The following is a 22,002-nucleotide window of genomic DNA, read 5'->3' on the forward strand; positions in this document are numbered from 1 at the left end:
AATAATTTTGCATTCAAAATGATCGTCATTACTTACACAAGCGATTTCATATAGAAACAATTGCAAAGAAAGTAGTTGAAAATTTTTTATTTTGCAAAATACAAAAAGTGCGAAACAGTTTTTTCACTCAAAAATTCATTACTCAAAAACAACTCATTTTAGCTATTGGACATTCAGCTCAATTGAAGTTTGAGATGTCCTCTTGATTTGGAAAAAGTAAAAAAAAATGCACTTTTTGAAATATTGAATTTCGAAAAAATCTCGAATTTTGTTTTTTTGCAAAATAAAAATTTTTCAACTACTTTTGTGCAATTGTTTCTACATGAAGTCGCTCGCGCAAGTAATGACGATCATTTTGAACCCAAAATTATTAAAATCGGTTAATTTTTGACTAAGTTATCAGCCTTTAAAAACAATTGTTTCTTATATAATTAAAAAAAATCGATTTTGAGCCAAAAAAAAAAAATTGCCGATAAATCATCAAAACAAATTTTTTCGGGGGAACAAAATAAAAAGGTGTCTCATTATTTTGACCAGAGAGCAACATATTTGAGTAACATCGAAATCGAGGAACCTGACCTGATAGGCCGGTTGAATTGAAATGGAAAGCACCAGTATAAATCAGCCAAAGAAAAAAGGCGGTGATATAAAGGGTGGTTAAGTTTCAATAACATTTTTTTTAAGAAATTATTGTCATTTCTCTTTATTATGATAATATTAATATGACTCAATTACCTATAGAAAAAAATATCGGTCAAATGGCCGCCACAGCTTCGGCGGCACACTTCCATCCGATGGTCCAAATTTTCGATGACGCTGAGGCATAATTGAGGTTCTATGCGGTTAATGTGCCGAATTATTTCCCCTTTAGCTCTTGAATTATTGCGGGCTTATCGACGTACACCTTTTTTTTCAAATAACCTCAAAGAAAGAAGTCCGACGGTGTCGTTGACGTTTAGGTGTGGTTCACATTCAACATCGGCCCTTGAAATTTAACCACCCTTTATTACAGTTAAATGCCAAGGTTGCATTTAATAAGACTTCGGTCAAATGGTGCAAGCATGTGGACTGATTTTCGGTATCTATATAGTATGATTCTTATAATACAAGGTGGCGCAAAATTATTCACCGTTTAACCGAGCTCCTCCTTATACAGGGTGGCTGATGAAAGCCGCTACCAAAAAAAAAAATTGAATAACTTTTTTTCTTTTTAAGTTATCTGTTCCATTTTTGTTTTAATTTGCAGATTGATCTTTAAAATTTATTAAAATGGATAACTGGGACACACAAACAAGAATTTGGATAGTCCGCCGCTATCACGCACTGGAGTCCGTAGTTTTGGTACAGAGAGAGTACAGGCGGATGTTTGGCGGCGATCCCCCGAGCAGATGGACCATAATGAGACTGGTGAATAATTTTGCTGAGCAAGGAACAGTCGCAAGAAGGCCTTATCATCGAAACCCACCAGTTCGGACGGAGGAAACGATCGCTGCTGTAGCTGCAGCTATACAAAGCAATCCAAGGGTTTCAACAAGAAGCTTATCTGCTCAACTTGGTGTCAGCCGACAGTCTTTGCAAACAATAATGCACAAAGATTTAGACTTATTTCCGTACAAAATTCAAATGGTTAACAAACTGAATGCAGCAGACTTGCCGATTCGCTTGGAATTTTGCCAGAAGATCCTGCAAATGGTGGAAGAAGACCAAAACACGTTAAACTGCCTTTTCATGTCTGATGAGGCCCACTTCGATTTAAACGGCAATGTGAACAAACAAAATTGTCGAATATGGAGTACTTCTAACCCACAGATACTCCACGAGACGGAATTGCATCCTCTTCGCGTGACAGTGTGGTGTGCGGTTTCTTCACGCTGTATTGTCGGGCCTTATTTTTTTGAAGAAAATGGTCACACCGTTACGGTTACTGGAGACCGTTATTTGAAAATGCTGAAATAATTTTTCTATCCAGAACTACGCCGAAAGAGAATTCCTTTCAACTCTGTGTGGTTTCAACAAGATGGGGCAACGCCTCACATAGCCCAGACTGGTATGACAGAGTTGCGACGAAAATTTCTCAATAAACTGATTTCAAGAAACTCCGAATTTCGTTGGCCTCCCAGGTCGCCTGACCTTACTGCACTTGACTTTTTCTTGTGGGGCTTATGTAAACAAGAAGTTTATAAAACAAAGCCAACAAATTTGGATGAACTAAAACAATCCATTCGGGCAACAATTGCGGCTATTCCTGTCGCAACTCTCAAAGCAGCAATGAACAACTTTTTACTAAGATGCCGCACTTGTGTCAACGAGCATGGGGGGCATTTAAATTCAATTATTTTTAAAACTAGTTAAGCTACATTTAATAAAATTTAATGACCTTCAACTTGAAAAAAAAATAAATGAATTCCATACACTAAAAAAAAAGTTATTTGAGTTTCTTAATGTAGCAAAATTCATCAGCCACCCTGTATTTGTGGCATGAGTCGACTCCGAACAGCAGATATATACATATTTTATGAGAAGCTTTTTTATGGCAGAAATACGCAACTATTGCCATTCCTACTGCAATCCTATCAGGATTTTTTTATTTAGTAAAAAAGTTATTCAAAAACAAAATTGGATGATTAATTTTGCGCCACCTCATATACTGAACCTGAACATACTAACTACTAACTACTAGTAACTAACGAACTAACTAATTACCGACTAACTACTAAATGACTTGTCTTTTTTTGTTGCTATATTTTGCCCGCCAGTATACAAGTAAATACTTTTAGGCGCTCTAAAGAGAACTACGAATGTTTGCTCTTTCATAGGATATCCTGTGGGTTATACCTACTTATGCAGATAGGTATGTAGTAGACCATGTCAATTGGCTATATGCGATTTCTTTTATTTGATTTTATTGTTTTCTGTGTGTTGTGCCACTGTTGGTGAATGAACGAAATTTGACGCAGCCAAGCAGAAGAATTGTACCTAAACGGGTTAGGAAACATGCAAAATGCGCAACTTTGTCGGCTTTCTACATCTAATGCGTTAATAATGGGAATGTAATGATATTTTTTTATAAAACTATGCGTAAGAAAAGTAGCTAAGCAAAAAGGAAATAATAATACAGCTACAAGCATATGTGGAATACATACATACATATATATACAATACTTACTTTATGAAAGGAATGGCAATGGATTAAAGTTGAAGGGATATAAATGCAATGCAATTGATGGAATTTTTTTTTCGAATACATACATATGTACATACATAAGTTTCTGAAATCGTTTATCCTTCAAGACATAACTAAAAAAATAGAGGATGAAGAAAGATTAACAGAGGGAAACCACAATTATTTATTAATAAAGGATCGATCATTTACCGGGTGCAAATATTGATAGCGAGAAAGGGGAAGAGGATATCAAAGCAGTAATAAATGAAAGGAAATAGAAGAATTAGATGGGTATAGAAGAAGATGGAATGAATTAATGTTGCGGAAGAGGAAGAAAAAAAACGCAAGCATAGAAAAGAATTTCCGCTCAATATTTTACCAATTCATTGACATACACATTTCCTTACGATTTCCTTTGTTTTTCCAATGTTTCTTTTTTGCACTGAAATTTTATTCGTTTGCATATAAGTACGAGTATATGCTGGAAAAGTGTCATGTTTCAAAAAAAAAAATCTAAAAACTAAGAACTGATTATAAAGTTTTCAATTTACTGCTGCTTCTCAAGAAAAAAAAAACACATGTTTTTCTACCAATACCACGAGACTTTTATATCCAGCACAAAAACAAAAAAAAACTAGAAGGTCATCATTTTTGCATACTTATCGCAATAGCCTAAACTTTTTGGATTATAGCACTTTTCCAGAAAGTGGGCGTTAAATTTGAATACAGGTAGGTGCCAGTGTTTCCGTTTTTTTTATTTTTTTTATTTAAATTATTTGTTGATTACATGTTTGTTAAGCACTTATACTCACACACATACATACATGTTATGTATCGTGCTTATAGAAGACTTTCAACGGAATACTTTATGTAAATTTATTTAAAAACTTATACTATTTTACACTTAACATTAGCTGTAATATGGAATTCTGAATCGGTATCGCTGATTTTTGCATAAAATATTTTCGCTTTTCTAAGGAATTGGCTCATTTTTCAAGCCACTATACTTATTTACTTACATACATACACATTTTATGCGATTAAATAAAATAAAAAATATAAATTTCGGTTTGTATATTAAAAATTTGTGTATAAGCAATTAAGTTGTCCTTTTCATTTAACCTTACTTATTACTGTAATAAAATCGGTTTTCGTGTTTGGTAAGTGTAAGCTCGTATGTACAGAACTTCAATATAAAAAATAGGTTAAAGACTTAATTACATACTTATATGTATTAAACAAAAAAAAAACAACTGATTTACATCTGCAAATGTGTACAGTTAAATGCATGAGTCATAATGTTGTATGAATACATAACCTCAATTTTTTGGTTTAAAGCCTGTTTAGTTATTATTTATTATTTATCATTATTATTATATATTATTATTATTATTATTCTTTTTTTTACTTATATTAAGTATTTTCTAAATTATCACTGTTTTATACATTTATTTACTCTTTGTAGTACTCGCAGTTATACATACATATGTATATATGTACATACAGCAAAAACTTCCACAGCTAAACCAACAGCTTTCAGTCCTTTTTCCAGCTGAGAGAGTAAGAGATGTACTTTTGCGGTACAGTTATTTGTACGAAAAGTGCAACCAATCAGTTTTGTACTAATCCGTTTACAGAGGATATCCACCTAAGGGAGCTATTCGCTTATGGAAGCCTTTACTGTACATATTTACATGTTATATAAAATAAATATTTGCTTTACAAACTATTTGGTGATTAAATGCAACTTTTTTTACTACATATGTATATACAAGGTGGCGCGAAATTGATCACCCTATTGGAAGATGTATAGATAATTTTTGTAAATGGCGTCGTAAGTCAATCATATTTAACACTTGTGAAACTAGACAGCTTCTACCAGGCGTGCGGTCTTAGAGTCAATTCTGACAAAACGGAGTTGATGCTATTCAGCAGAAAATACAAACCTCCACCTTTTAGAATTTTTAGATTAAACAAGCAGTCTCTTGCGCTCTCGACGGAAGTCAAGTATCTTGGTGTAATACTTGGAAGCTGCACATCGAAAATCGAGTTAAGAAGGCCAGTTTAGCTTTCTACTCCTGTAAAACTATGTTGGGTAAAAAATGGGGTTTCAAGCCAATTAGTGATTCTTCCAATTTTGACATAGATATGGTTGCCTAGTTTGGTGAGTAGCTCTTCGAAAGGGCTATAACATCACTAAATTAGAGAGAGTGTAGAACATAGCCCACAGCCGCCCTTAACGTCATTCTGCACTTACTTCCCATTGATCTTCAAGTTCAATCTATTGGCGATCAGAGCGCAATAAGGTTGAAGGAAGTTGGCCTCTGGAAGCAATCTGCTGTAGAACTTGGTAGCATTTTGAGGCAGATTTCTCCTTCCATCTCTGTACTTCGCTCAGATCTCTCTATCCGCAAACTGGGTTTTAAGCGCTGTACTACGGCTATATTTTCAAGCGGGCTGAATTTGAAGGAGGAGAGAGTCTGCACGGACATGGGTACCTCTGTTTTCACCGACGGATCCAAGATGGAATCTGAAGTTGGAGCAAGGGTTTTGTCGAGATCAACCAACATTTCAATCTACTTTAAACTGCCGAAAACTAGTAGTATTTTTCAAACAGCGGTCTTCGCTATTCTGCAGGGATACGAAATGCTTAGGGAACGTGGGGGCGAGTGAGATATTAACATTTTTTCCGATAGTCAAGCTACGATCAAGGCTCCGATGACGGCAAGGTGCAGATCCAAACTAGTCAACTACTGTAAGGAGGAGATCAATTCTCTTGGGTGTGTAGGTAACATTTCCCTGATCTGCGTTCCTCGACATAGGAACATAGAGGAAAATGAAATTGCTGATGAGCTTACCAAGAAGGGTACTGAATTTGTCTCAGAGATCTCCTACATGGTTATCGGCTTTCCCCGGACTGTTGTTAAAAGGAAATTGTACAACTTTTTTTCTCGGAAAAACGCATTTCTTCATGTGCTATTTCGAAAAATATTTGGCTCAAGTACGCTACACAGTGGACTTAGAAAGTCTTTTGGACTCCTCGTCATTCAATTTCCAAACTCGTATCTGTGTTTACCGGTCATTAGCCGATCGGCTACACGCGGAAAAGCTAGGTTTACCATTTAACCCCTATTGCAGAAGCTGCGGGGACCTTCAAAGAGGAAGACTGTTGAGCACTTTTTTTGTAAATGTCTGGGTTTGGCAGCTACACGAAAAAATTCACTGGGTGCTTCTTTCTTCGACAGCCTGGGGCAGTGCGGCAACCTAAATCTCAATCAATCTCTTCCATTACACCAACAGCTCTGGCTAGCTGCAGGTATCTGCCTGTTGGAGGTCTCATAATGGTATCAAAATGGCGCTTTAGTGCTACTTGAGGAGTGCCCGACTGGTACTTCAAACATTTCACCTACCTACCTACCCTTTGGTGAGTGCTTGTCCAAGCTCCTCCTCCTATTTGTGGTCTGCGTCTGGGTGTTGTTCCACAAATGGAGGGACCTACAGTTTTAAGCTGACTCCGAATGGCAGATGGTTTTCTATGAGGAGTTTTTTAATGGAAGAAATATACGGGAGGTTTGCCATTGCCAGCTGAGGAGCGACCGCTGTAAAAAAAACGTTTTCTATCATTTTAGTGTTTCACGTACGGAGATTCGAATCTACGCACTTTCCAATACTGATCACATACCAAACCATTCGGCTATCCCGGCCGCATTTTAGTATTGCATTTTTCACTCAATACTGAGTATAGAAATATATAAATTCCTACAATTTGTAAAGGCTGCTTGGTTAGAGGTTTTCGTTCTTATTTCATTAATAGGTCATTCATCCAAGGACGAGAGAATACTTCAGGAGCGCTGGAAGGTTATTCAAGTGTAATAAGTGCATATACATACTATCCCGTATATTTTCGAGAATGTGGAAAAGTCAAAGTTAGCCATTGCCATGCGTTAGCTAGAGTATTGTCAGACTCGGAGCTAACGAGCCCAATTAAAAAGAGTTTCTAATAGGAGGATGGAGGATGGTTCCATGTGTAGAAGTCCACGCAAGTGGGGAAAGTTACTGATCGCCATTCACTTGGGAATGGCCAGGACGATTCTTCTGCATATGGTTCAAGCAGCTCACAACGGCCGGGATTAGCCCACGTATCCTCTGGGTAGCTTCCGAACATCCGTTCGGGAGTGAGCTAACGTGAGAAGGCGAAACATTCCAGGATAGCTGGTTGTGCGTTGGGTTTGGGACCCGCCACTTAAAAATCGCCCCCAATGAAAAGTTTTAAAAAGCCTCGGATGAGACCTCCCTATACTGATGACGACCCCTGCAAACGAACTAAGGATTATGATTTGAGGGCATGCACCTGGAATGTCCGGTCCCTTAATGGGGAAGGTGCCTCTGCCCGGCTGGTTGATGTCCTCGTGAGAGTAAAGGCTGACATCACTGCCATCCAAGAGATGCGATGGACGGGGCAAGGAAAGAAAACCATGGGACCTTGCGACGTCTACTACAGCTGCCATGTAAAGGAGCGCAAATTCGGTGTCGGATTTGTTGTGGGAGAGAGACTTCGTCGCCAAGTACTGTCGTTCACTCCGGTGGACGAGCGTCTCGCAACAATCCGCATCAAAGCCCGTTTCTTCAACATATCGCTAATTTGCGCCCACGCCCCGACGGAAGAGAAGGACGATGCGACCAAAGATTCCTTCTATGAGCGCCTGGAACGTTCCTATGAGCGCTGCCCCCGCCACGACATAAAAATCGTGCTTGGCGACTTCAACGCCAGGGTGGGCCAGGAGGGAATTTTGGTCCCACAGTCGGAAAATTCAGCCTGCACAACGAAACATCCGGTAACGGACAGAGGCTGATCGACTTCGCCGGGGCCCGAAACATGGTAGACTGCAGCACCAGATTCCAGCATAAGAAGATTCACCAAGCCACCTGGCTGTCTCCTGATCGAAAAACGCGAAACCAGATCGATCATGTTGTGATAGATGGAAGACACGCTTCTAGTGTATTAGATGTACGTACGATCCGAGGACCCAACATCGACTCGGATCATTACCTTGTTGCAGCCAAACTGCGCACCCGCCTCTGTGCAGCAAAAAACGTACATCTACCTACGCAAAGAATGTTCAACATCGAAAAGCTGCAATCACAACAGACAGCCAGAAGATTCGCCACTCGACTCTCACTCCTGCTCTCGGAGAGCACTGCCCAACAACCCGGCATGCGCGAGCAATGGAGCAACATTTCTCGTTCCCTACGTACCGCCGCCGAAGAAGAAATCGGATTCCGGCGAGCCCGAAAAAACAATTGGTACGACGAGGAATGTCATGCTGCCGCAGAAAGAAAGGATGCCGCCTATAGAGCCACGCTGCGATCGGGCGTAACGCGAGCCATGTGGGATCGCTACAGAGAGCTGAAAAAGGAAGAGAGACGTATTATCCGAAAGAAGAAACGAGAGGCCGAAATACGTGAGTGCGAAGAGCTTGAGATGCTGGCCAACAGGAACAACGCCCGAAAATTCTACCAGAAAGTTCGGCGGCTTACAGAAGGTTTCAAGACCGGGGCGTTTTCCTGTAAGAACAAAGACGGCGAACTGGTGACTGACGTACAGAGCAATCTTAGATTATGGAGGGAACACTTCTCGAACCTATTAAACAGTGACAGCTGCGCATGTCACCGAGAAAGTGAAGATCCCGATACCCCAATCGTTGACGACGGAATTGTCGTTCCGCTACCCGATCATGACGAGGTGAGAATAGCGATAACGCGGCTAAAGAACAACAAAGCCGCGGGCGCCGACGGACTGCCGGCTGAGCTATTCAAACATGGCGGCGAGGAGCTGGTAAGGTGCATGCATCAGCTCCTGTGCAAAATATGGTCGGATGAAAGCATGCCTGCCGATTGGAATTTAAGTGTGCTCTGCCCAATCCATAAGAAGGGCGATCCTGCAATTTGTGCCAATTACCGCGGGATTAGTCTTCTAAATATCGCCTATAAGGTTCTAGCGAGCGTATTGTGTGAAAGGCTGAAGCCCACCGTCAACCAACTGATTGGACCTTATCAGTGTGGCTTCAGACCTGGAAAGTCTACCATCGACCAAATATTCACAATACGCCAAATCTTGGAAAAGACCCATGAAAGAAGAATCGACACGCACCATCTTTTCGTCGACTTCAAAGCTGCATTCGACAGTACGGAAAGGAGTTACCTGTGTGCCGCGATGTCTGAATTTGGTATCCCCGCAAAACTAATACGGCTATGTAGGATGACGTTGCTCAACACCAGCAGCGCCGTCAGAATTGGGAAGGACCTCTCCGAGCCGTTTGATACCAAACGAGGTTTCAGACAGGGTGACTCGCTGTCGTGTGACTTCTTTAACCTGATGTTGGAGAGCATCGTACGAGCCGCAGAACTTAATCGCTCAGGCACAATTTTTTATAAGAGCGTACAATTGTTGGCGTATGCCGATGATATTGACATCATCGGCCTTAACAACCGCGCTGTTAGTTCTGCCTTCTCCAAACTGGATAAAGAGGCAAAGCGAATGGGTTTGGTGGTGAACGAGGACAAAACGAAGTACCTCCTGTCTTCAAACAAACAGTCGGCGCACTCGCGTATCGGCACCCACGTCACTGTAGACAGTTATAATTTCGAGGTTGTAAAAGACTTCGTCTATTTAGGAACCAGCATTAACACCGATAACAATGTCAGCCTTGAAATCCAACGTAGAATCTCTCTTGCCAACAAGTGCTACTTTGGACTAAGTAGGCAACTGAGCAGTAAAGTCCTCTCTCGTCGAACAAAACTAACACTCTACAAGACTCTCATCATGCCCGTCCTTACGTATGGCGCAGAAGCTTGGACGATGACAACATCCGATGAAGCGACGCTTGGAGTGTTTGAGAGAAAGATTCTGCGCAAGATTTTTGGACCTTTGCACGTTGGCAACGGCGAATATCGCAGACGATGGAACGATGAGCTGTATGAGCTTTACGACGACATAGACATAGCACAGCGAATAAAGATCCAGCGGCTACGTTGGCTGGGTCATGTCGTCCGAATGGATACAAACGCTCCGGCACTGAAAGTATTCGATGCGGTACCAGCTGGTGGTAGTAGAGGAAGAGGAAGGCCTCCTCTGCGTTGGAAAGATCAGGTGGAGAAGGACTTGGCTTCACTTGGTGTGTCCAATTGGCGCCGGTTAGCACGAGAAAGAAACGACTGGCGCGCTTTGTTAAACTCGGCCAAAATCGCGTAAGCGGTTATAGCGCCAATTAAGAAGAAGAATAGGAAATGAAATATATTTAATTGAATTTTAAGTGGGTTATTGCAGATTATATAAAGGCGTTATTTTTTTTTTTTTTTTTTGAAAAAGTTGCATTTAATCTGAAAATACATACATATATACATACTTTACACGTTTACTTAATCTACATAGTTTTTGAGCTTTATTTGGTTTATTTATTACAATTTGATTATTTTTCATTTAATTTCATTTTCAACTAGCCATCGAAGTAAACATGTGAAATAGGTACCAACTTCCCTCGCTTGACATAACTACGTATGTAAGTATATTTTCATATACACACACAAATATTTAAACACTTCCAAAAGCACATAGGTTAACACATACTACAATACATATATAAATACTTGTACTTGGATATCTACTTATGAAAATGTGCTAATATATTTATTTTACTATTCTAAGTACTTGTACCTCTTCATCTAAGATGCGCTCGTGATTAGCCTCTTCGCTTCAAGTGTACGCGTATCACGTCAAAGTAACAGCCTCCTCCAAGTTTCCCTCGTCATCGAAACTTACATGCACTGAGTGCCGACCGGACTTTGCTTTAGGCTTTTGTTGCCCCTGCTGGAACGCTGCTAGTTCGCGCATTGTTGACTGCCTTTTACATTTCCGCACTGAATACTTTCGCTTTCCGCTTTCAATAATTTCTCTTTTTTGGAGTACTTCATCCTCAGTCGTCGCGGTAGATGCCGTTGCTATTGCACTACTATGCAACATCGCTAACATCTCACTCTCGGGACCACAAGGTATGTGCATTTGTATTTGTATTTGAGTCTTTGTGAGTGAGCGCGTATTCGTATTTATGTGAGCAGTGTCATCGCTATAGCGGCGATTGGATTGACGCGAAAGAATACTGGATGATGTTGTATTGCTGGTAGCTGTGTTCGAGGTGTTGGTATTTGTGTTAGTCGCCACTCCAGTTATTGTGCCTGTGCGTGCGCGTATGCGCCTATAGCGTCCACATGTCAATGATAAGGCAGCGGCATTCCATGCATTCAAAATGAGGCGTAGAAATCCTTTACGAAACTTTGTGGACATCAGATTGTAAAGAATCGGATTGATGGCCGAGTTTAGGTAGAACATGATGCGGCAAAAGTACAGAAGACTATAGTAACGTTCTATGCCGATATCAAAGAACGTCTGCTCCGAACTAAGTATAATCCACATGGTGAGTATTCGAAAGGGTAGTAGGCAAAGAAAGAAGGATAGCACGACAGCGCCCAGCATGAGCACTACTTGTTTCCGTGCCTTCAGACTTAGCTCTGGCTTTGATGGCCGAATACGTAGCATTGGGCCATTACTGGATATTAGATTTTTTGCTATAATAGCATAAAGCACGATTAGGATTAGCAGAGGTAGAATAAAGAAAACGATTACTGTCATCAGAAAGTATCCGATCGTCCAATTGTTGACTGCTTGCGTTAAACACACTGCCACCGATGATCCATCAATGTACTCGACGAATTTGTACTCGGCTACCCAAATAATGGGACTAAATATAAATATAAAAATAATAAAAAATAGAACAAAGTGCGGCATCAAGTTTACGAAAGGAATTAAGACGATAAATATTCTGCCAAATGTGTTTCCGGGCGTATACCTATCAAGTTTTTATGCAGGCTAAGACTACGTAATATTGCAAAAGGTGAAGTTTGATTTTGGTGACAGCCGATGGTGATTTACTAAAGAGACTTTAGATCACACAATTTGATCAGTTATGTTAATACTAGTAAGGACCTCTTCGAAAGGTTTATAACCAACAGAGATGAGAAAAGCAAAGATAGTGTGAGAGAAAACTATTTCACTTAAGATCTGTACCGTTTTATAGGGGCACATGTACTGAAAAAGTTAGAACGTTGAAATGTAAATGTTTGCCTAGACAAAAACAATAAAAGAATCGAGCTCAGGGCACCTTATCTGACCACAGTTCGAATAACTAAACCACCTTTGTAAGGTAGGGAGAGGCAAATTGCAAAGCTTCTTGGGCTTGGTCTAACCCACAAATGGTTGTGAAGTCGAATTAAAGGAGGATAGGGTATAACTATTGGCGCAGGTTATGGATTACATGACACTATCGCCACTGTTGTGATAGGATTTCTATACTCAGGAACTAGCTTCATAATCACCAATAATATTGTACCATCCTGAAAAAGCATAGAACAACTCTTGCTAACAGGCTCTATTTTTGATCATTTTGTAATTGTAAGAATTCTCATAAAAACTAGTAATTGTGAAGCAAAAGCAGGGGATTCATACGGATATGTATGTATCCTACGTTAGAGTGTATTTATGATTGCTATGTTTAAGGAATTAAGGGTTTCTATTTGGAAAATGTTCTAAAAGTCTAGAATTCATTTAAGGTTCCTCAATATTTGCCTTATCAACCAGAAGGCGACTTAAGGGGGGACCCTCATTTATCGGGTCAAAAAAATCGATTTTTTGGAAATAATTTTAATCTATTCTACAACTATTTAAGAATATACTTTCAAAATTTCAAGTCGATATCTGTATTTTTGAAGGAGTGACAAAATTTTTAACAGGACGCGACGGGTGGCCTGATCGCCTGTATCCAAAACTTTAAACGCGTTTTTCTCGAAACATCATTTTTCGATTTTGTGTACACAATTGAGAACGCTGTATTGAACCAATCAGGCTTTACAATAGCTCATTTTAAAGATAATTAAATTGTTTTCAATGTGACATTAAGTGTTTTTTAAAAAAAAAAGATTTTCATATTTTTTTGTAATTTTAAAGTCAATTTTTATGCATGAAAAATCACTTTTAACATAAAACTGGGTAAAAAATATCAATTTCGACATTTTTTTTTTAAATCAAAATGTCACATCGAAGGTATTATCCTAAAGTTTTAAAAAAAATTTGGTTTTTTTATTTCAGAAAAAAATTCAGAGCGCTAGAATGTACACAGATAGAATGAGGTGCCATGGACGAGGTGTATATTTCCATACTTAAAATGTTTTTTTTCTTCTCCGAAAATTTTTGTAGACAGTCAAGACATTTATTAAAGTACTTTATGAATTACAAAACGTTTGAAGTTATTTTACCTGAGAAAAAAATTCCCAAAAATGATGCATTTTTCGACCGTCTAAATGAGGGTCCCCCCTTAAGGATATCATTCCTATCTTAGACCTAGAACAGATTAGCAGCGGGGCAGCGGGTAACGGGTTGACAGCTGGGGATATGCTGAAAATTCGGTCGGTTAAACACTATTGTGACATGTCAGTATGTCAGTTTTCAGCTGATATTTTGTGGTTGGAATAAAATAAATTTTGTGGTCGTATCTTTTCGTTTGCTATATTTGTGCAGCCACTCGTTGAAGCTCATTGTTAGAAAAAAAAAAATTATTTCTAAATTATTGATATTTTGCGAGTTTTCTTGTACATATTTCGAATATATATTATTTGCCTGCTGTTGCTTGTAAGGCAACAAATTTTCATAAATGAATCTAATTATTTTGCCGCCGTAAGAATTATCGACGGTAAGGAATCCGTTCCCGGCGCAAATCTGTGCAATTTTATGCGATAAAATTTATTCTAATTTCGACAGCTTCTATCCTTCAACCCGTTACTCGCTGTCCCCTGCAATTCTGTTCAAGGGGTTAGATCTTTTCTTTTCGTAATTGATTTCCTGAAATGTTTAAGCTATGAACAATAGTTTTCCTCACAACTAAACAGAGCACAGATTTGTGCCTATTTTTTTGAAGCCAAAGAACGAACACCCAGATGTGAAAGCGTGTAATTAAAGGCCACACGACAACAACGCCTACTACTGCCCTAATGCCAGTGGCGACAGTGGCTGTGGGTGGTAACAAAGGTCACTGCGCGTAACGGTATGCGATTACCTAATTTCTATTATGAGCGTAACCTTATAAGCTTTGCATAAAGGCGACAAGCGGTCGCGCGAATAATACAAATAAAATTTAGGGGCAAATAAAAAAGGGTCGCGGTCAAATATGTAAGTAAAGAAAAAAAAAAAACCATAAAATTAACACTAGCGAACTGATAAAGGAAAAAATTTGCTACTTATACATACATATTCGTATTTGTGGTGTTGGTAATGGGCACGCAATGAGAACCGGCGGTGATTGCGATGATGATGACGAGGAAAATAGTGAAAATAAGGGCTAAAAGCCGACATTTGCGCGCAAGCACAAAACTCATTCAAATATCTTTTAATAGCCATTCACTAAATTTACACATTTCATTTGCTTGGCTTGGGTTTCTACATACATTTCATGGCTTTTGTTCGGCATGCTAAAATCGAAATAATAAGCAATGACTGCAAATCTTGACAAAAGGCATAAAATTAATATTCAAATTACAGGCAATATTAACAAGAACGAATAGAAAATAATTGACAATAAAAATTTGCATACAATATTTATGAATGCGAAACTAACAATTACAACCATAGAAATATGTACATGGCATTTTCTGGCACGACTGAAATCCAAAATGTTGTATGTACAGAATTTAAGGCGCTAGAATTTTTGCTACAACTTATTTCTACATTCCAATGTACAAAAATATTACAAACTTATTATGTACCTACTTATTCAGGGTGGCGCAAAATTAATCACCCTATCGGAAAATTTATAATTTTTGCAAATGGTGTCGTACGTCAATCATATTTGACATTTGTGAATTCGACAGCTGTAGTATACAGAGAGACAAACAATGGAACACGCAAAGATCAAAATAAAGATATCCATCACTCAAAATTAGAATTGTAGTAAAAAAGTTTTTCGAAAACAAAATTGGATGATTAATTTTGTACCACCTTGCACATATACTAAGTTTTATGAGCGATTAATTAGAGTTTATATAAAGAATTTGCCACAATAATTGAACTATTTTATTGAACATAACATAACATATGTTAAAGAGTAAGTAAGTTGTTGCCGTCGGCAATGCTGAGGACCATCTGCTCAACTTATGGAATTAAAAATTATTAAATAAAAATTAATTTTCGTTACAATTAAATTTTTCGCAACATCAATTCTTTCTGCAATTAGTTGATTTAATAATACTTAACTTTAATATATTTAACCTTCTGTTTTGAAAGTTCTGAGAATGGGAAAATTTTTATTTCATTTCATTACTTTTCAATGCAGAGTTTTACGGCGCATAATTTTTACAAGTAGAATTTTACAATACATCATTTTAACAGCCAGAATATTGTACCATAAAAATTTTGTACCCAACACAAAATTATCACTAGTAACAGGGAGGATAAATAATGCTTACTCGCATATTTTCTAGGATGAGAATTGTAGTGTTTTCTTTTATCGACAAAACTCTCACCACGTTTTCACGCTCTCATCGGAAGTTAGGTATCTTGGAGTGATACTTGACTTCAAGCTCCATTGGAAGCTGCACATCGAAAATCGAGTTAAGAAGGCCAGTTTAGTTTTCTACTCTTGTAAAACTATGATGGGTAAAAAATGGGGTTTCAGCCCAATTAGTGATTCTTCCAATTTTGACATAGATATGGTTGCCTAGTTTGGTGAGTAGCTCTTCGAAAGGGCTATAACATCACTAAATTAGAGAGAGTGTAGAACATAGCCCACAGCCGCCCTTAACGTCATTCTGTACTTACTTCACATTGATCTTGAAGTTCAATCCATTGCTGCTCAGAGCGCCATAAGGTTGAAGGAAGTTGGCCTCTGAAAGCAATCTCCTGTAGAACATGGTAGCATTTTGAGACAGATTTCTCCTTCGATCTCTGTACTTCGTACATATCTCTCCATCCGCAAACTGGGTTTTGAGGGTTGTGCTAGGGCTATATTTTCAAGCAGGGTGACTTTGACGGAGGAGAGAGTCTGTATGGACATGGGTACCTCTCTTTTCCCCGACGGATCCAATATGGAATGTGGAGTTTGAGTGGGGGTTTTGTCGAGATCAATCAACATTTCAATCTACTTTTAAACTGCCGAAAACTAGCAGAGTTCTTCCCGATTCTGTAGAGATGAAAAATGCTTATGGAACGTAGGAGCGAGGGAGATATTAACATTTTTTCCCATAGTCAGGCTGTGATCAAGGCTCCGACGACAGCATGGTGCAGATCCAAACTAGTCAATTCCTGTAAAGAGGAGATCAATTCTCTTGGGTGTGTAGGTAACAATTCCTGATCTGCGTCCCACGACATAGGAACATAGAGGAAAATGAAATTGCTGATGAGCTTACCAAGAAGGGTACTGAATTTGTCTCAGAGACCTCCTACTTGGTTATCGGCATCCCCTGACTGTTGTTAAAGGGGAATTGCACAACTTTTTTCTCAGGAAAGCGCAGAAAAGATGGAGCTACATTTCTTCCTGTGCTATTTCGAAAACCCTTTGGCCCAGTACAATATACGGTGGACTCAGAAAGTCGTTTAGATTCCTCGCCATTCAATTTGCAAATTTGTATCTGTGTTTACCGGTCATTGGACGATCGGCAATCACGCACAAAAGCAAGGAGTACTGAATGCACGGGTTCTTACAACAAATCGCTATTAGAGATGTATGCTGAAAGCTTAAATACTTGGACACATTACTATATTAGGATCACCGATGGGAACTAAACACTTATGCACTTTGCAGCCCTATTAATTACTAACTTCACTGTACCATTTAATATTTTGTAGTGAGAACAAGCATTTTTAGTTGAATACAGACAATCATTTGAAATTTATCGGCAGATCTAAGGTCCAGTTTGAAATTCGAGCCTGGATTATGGAATATGTTTCTTACCATAAGTTCAAAGCCATTACAACGCTGAGAAATGGAAAAGTTTTGGAAATAAGTCGACTATACTACCGGTGCCGCGAGTAAATTATTATAACATTATACTTTGTATGTATATGCAGAATATGAATCAAGTCAAACAGTAAATATAACTTTTTGAAATAATTCGCCTGTAGCATGGTGAGAAGATTTCAAAGGTGAGCTCTTTAACAAAACGTTATTCGGCTCTGAGTTGATTTGACATAATCAGCTGATGGGCTGACGTCACTTGAGGCGTGTTTACAAAGAAACTGAAATTGTGTTGATGACATACGAAAAAAATCAACCAATGACACTTTGTTGCCGTCTGAACAAAGACTGATTGGACGAGTATGTGAATATGTTTGAAATTATCGTGCTATTTGCGGCTGGCAAATTTTGAAATTTGAAATTTGCCATGTAAGCTTATAACAGTCCTACCAAAAAACGAAAAATTTATTTTTGCCATATGTCATCCGCGGACCGTTTTATTGATAACGTCTCGTTCATATTTGAGTAAACGGTATGATTGTGTTAGTGCTATACGAAAATGTCCTTCACTCATGCTGCTTCGTTGCTAGCTGAGTAACGGCTAATTGGACGAGTGTGTGAATGAAATGATCGTGTAGAATTCGGCTGCCGAATCCCCAAGTGACGTGATAGTCAAAGTTCCCCTCATTTTTCTTTTTCACCATAGCTAAATAGTAAACCTGGTAATCTATTATCCACCAATGGTAGTTTTTCCAATATCTCAGCAACTGCCAAAGTTCTCCAATATTCTCCAAGTATTATAGAAATTTCGGCTTAATTGCAAATACGTTACGTGAAATTCGTCATGAGGTTGGTCATCAACATGGTTTCCGTGAGCACACAATTTGTTGCGCTGTAGAAAAATTTCAGCGAGAGTTTATTCTTTTAGATTTTAAGTCACCAATCAGAATTGAAGGAAACATATGTAACTGCCCAGAATTGAAAATTTGGAGCCAATCAGCTGTACTCGGATTTCGGCCTACAACTGTTACAATAAAGTTAGTTAAATGGATTTAAATTTGAGTTTTTTTTTTAAGTGGATTTGATACTAAAATTTTAAAGATTAAAAATTTGATTTTAGCTCTAAAATATGTACACATCGTAGAGAGTGCTGACGCCAGAATTGAAGCCGGACAACCATAGACAACGGGAAAGAAATGTAAGCCGGATATCAGGATTTTGGTCAAAAAAGTATCTTCTCGCTCTAGAAGATTTTAGGCTCAATGCCTATGTCAACAAGCTCAATTCCTGTAGCTGGAGTGCACCCAATTCACAAGTGTCCAACTAAGCATGAATGTGATTACAAAAGTTGACCGTTAGGTGCGGTTTATACCATGATAGCATCATCGGACTTTGTTCTTTTCGAAATAGAGGAAGATACACTATTAACGTGAATGCTAGCCGACTTTCTGTCGCTAGAGTTCCACAATGTCGATATATCTGAGCTGTGGTCCTATCAAGATGTCGATGCGCCAGGAATGTGGAGAAAAAAAAGAAAATATTAATGAGATACAGTCATTGCCAAATGGCGAAATTATTCTTTTATAGGCATTGCATTGCCCTAAGTGACAAATTTATAAAGCACCCCATCTAATCGGAAACCTATTTAAATGCAATTGTGGAAGATGGTATATTTTTAATAGATACATTTAAAAATCGAGCCGCATGTATGAAGAGTTGGACGGCCCGTGAAGGTACTCTTCACGATACTAACCATTTATTTATAAGCCCTTTTAGACCCACTCAGCTAACTCCTCTCCCTCTTTGGACCCAACTCGTCGTCGAAACAGCATGTTTCCTGGGGCCACTGTTATATGAGTTAGACGATGACCACCGGTGCCTACACCATACTGGCAGGGCTTAATGAACTGCTACAACAACAACAGCAACAACATCAACAAAAGTAGATGCCAACGTGAAATATCATAATATCGCCAAAATATCCGAATACAGACGGATCTAGTCTGTCATTATTTTTAATTTTTATTAAATTTGACCGTATAGTTCAATTATTGTGGCAATGCTTTGGCGGTGAGTCCTATTCAACTTACTTACCTGGTAAATATCGCAGCTAAGCCCCACGCCAGTATGCAAATAAGGATTGCGCGCGCCTTTGTGCACACATAGCCAGCTTTCAGAGGCTCACAGATAGCGTAATAGCGCTCGAATGAGATGGCCAAAATGGTCAACACACTGGCATGCGCGACTGTCAGCTCAACAAAGGGCACTGCTTTGCCTAAAGAACAGTAGAGAAATTGAATTATAAGTACCTTACTATATTCAAATGTACATCTGATAAATATAAACAGTTTTTTAATTCAAACAAATTTGAACATACACATTGCATGGCCCAGCACCCAGGTTTCAGGTCGCGTGTTTACCTCTACCAAAACAGTAGGTGTGCACACAAGCAACACTAATAGATCGGCTATGCTGAGGTTGGTGAGGAAGATGTTGGTGGAGTTGCGCATATCTTTGGTTTTCACAATAACAATTGGCACCTTTCATGTGAAGTAGAAATAAAACGTAAATCGTAAAGCTAATAACGAAATTCCACACTAGATTACACATACGCAATGTACGACAGCAGCATGCAACAGAGTACATATATCATATAGGGTGATCAATTAAGAGGAGTTTTTTTCATTTGCGTTTTTTTTACAGATCGCGCGCGAGTTGTGGCAAACTGTCATCGTGGATTTGTTGAACAGCGTTTGGCATTTCATCATGGAAAGACTCACACCGCAACAACGTCTACAAATTGTTCAACTGTATTATGAAAATCAGCGTTCTGTGACACATACAGCTCGTGAAACAATGACTTTATTGAGAAGTCATTTCGGAGAGAAGCTGATTTCACGTTTAGGACCTGTGAGTTGGCCACCAAGATCTTGTGATATCACACCTTTGGACTTTTTTCTTTGAGGATTCGTGAAGTCCAAGGTCTATGCTGATAAACCAGCTACGATTGAAGCTCTGGAAGCCAACATTACGCGTGTTATTCACGACATACCAGTCGAAATGCTCGAACGAGTGATTGAAAATTGGACCTTCAGAATGGACCACCTTAAGCGTAGTTGCGGCCAACATTTGAATGAAGTCATATTCAAAAAGTAAATGTCAAAGAATGTCCTTTCAAATGATAAATAAAGGTTTTGAACATAATTTACATTTTTTTTTTTTAACCATTGAAAAAAGCACCTCATGATTGATCACCCTTTACTTACATATGTACGTGTGTAAGTGTACACTTACCATAATGTTGCCAATAACACCCAGCGTCATGATTGCTATGCAAAAGCACATAGCAGTGGTGCATATGTATCCAGGAATCTGCGGCACTTGATCAATGTCGGGCTCGGTGGACGCATTGTCAGTGAAACTGGCGGCACTGACGATGAGAAGCGGAGTAATGGTGACACTCTCCACGCTTTCGTTGGCAGCAGCGACAGATTTGATAGTAGTTGCGGTGTCGAAGACTTCTGAGGGTTGTATAAACTGTAGTGAAACTGTAGTTTCGGTAATGGGTTGTTGTACATTGTAAACGTTGCCATTGGTATCATAGACGTCACTGTGGGGAAGCGCTGAGTGGCAGCTAACATTTCGTTGTATATTGAGAGTGCAGGGGCTCCTGCTGGCGTTCACGGCAACAGTGGGAAAAGCTAAGCCATTATCCGCACCGCCATCGCCATGAACTTCATTACCACTTGCAGTTGAGACCTCAGGCAATGCTCCTGCCACGACGAAATTGTTTGACGTACACCACCAGTAGAGGAGCAGCGCAGTGACTAGTGTAAGGGTGAAGCTGAAAGTTTCACGATTATAGCGTTGGAATTGATTTCGCTCCCTGCTTCGATGATTCTCTCGATTTTCATGTAAATTGACCGAATTGACGTAATGGCTTGCTGTTGTTTGTGTACGTAGTATTGCTGCTGGGGATGCTGCTTTCACTGTCGCCGCTCCTATGAAACGGTCTCTTGGCTCAACCGAAATGCTGATAGCGCGCCTATCCACCCCAATAGAGCTTGTTTTTCGTTCTTCCTTAAATATTGTTGTCCCCTCAACTGCCACTGCTGCGGTCGTTGCTTTCACTGCTTGCGTTGTTAAATTTACGTCAGCGCTGCTGTGATCTGCTGTGTCTGTCCGTGTGCCGTTGCGATGTGGCCTCTTTGTTGGTGCCGTTGCTGCTGCTGTTGCTACAAGGGCGCCTTGGTAATTAAATACCACGCAACATTACCACACAAAGTGCGTCTAATGCATTCCAACTTGTGGCCGGAAGCATTTAGCTGTATGTGGGCGCTTAAATATAAGTTCTTGTGAATATCACCCGCTGTTTGTCGGAGTGCTATGCAACTTTTCCGAATAACGAATTATTGGGAAGTAGAAATGGTGACATTAATGGCCATTGTTCGTTGGTCTGATGAGCAGCTAATCTTATTACGTTGGCGTATGTATGGTAATGAACGAATTAAGTTGATTCCTTCGAGCACTTAATTACTAGGTTATGAATCCAAAGAGGTAACACCAAGCGTACGTAGTATAGTGAAGGATCTGGAAAGCTCTTTTTTATTAACAAAGTGTCTGAAAAGTAGTGTTCAAATTGGTTTATATGTATCTATATACAGAAATAGTTATATAAGTTATATTTATACATAAGTACATAAATAAATGAACGAAAATGAGGTATGCACTTCAACCCCACGGCCTGTCGGGCGAGATATCGAAACCTTCTCCTCGCAATATAAC

At 39.2% G+C, this 22,002-nt stretch overlaps 1 protein-coding gene across 1 annotated transcript in view; it reads right to left on the reverse strand.

Annotated features, from left to right (window-relative positions):
* Positions 1 to 21,489, reverse strand: part of LOC129237657 (uncharacterized) — a gene marked incomplete at its 5' end in the record, with an annotated part of 40,909 nt that extends 19,420 nt beyond the window's left edge. Inside the window, 3 exons of the mRNA XM_054872534.1 lie at positions 19,312 to 19,492; positions 19,595 to 19,757; positions 20,512 to 21,489. Of these exons, the coding sequence (XP_054728509.1) occupies positions 19,312 to 19,492; positions 19,595 to 19,757; positions 20,512 to 21,489 (1,322 nt within the window). The remainder of the gene's footprint in view (positions 1 to 19,311; positions 19,493 to 19,594; positions 19,758 to 20,511) is intronic.
* Positions 21,490 to 22,002: the final 513 nt, after the last annotated feature.

The sequence above is a fragment of the Anastrepha obliqua genome, chromosome 1 (genome assembly GCF_027943255.1).
Source record: "Anastrepha obliqua isolate idAnaObli1 chromosome 1, idAnaObli1_1.0, whole genome shotgun sequence".
NCBI lineage: Eukaryota > Metazoa > Arthropoda > Insecta > Diptera > Tephritidae > Anastrepha > Anastrepha obliqua.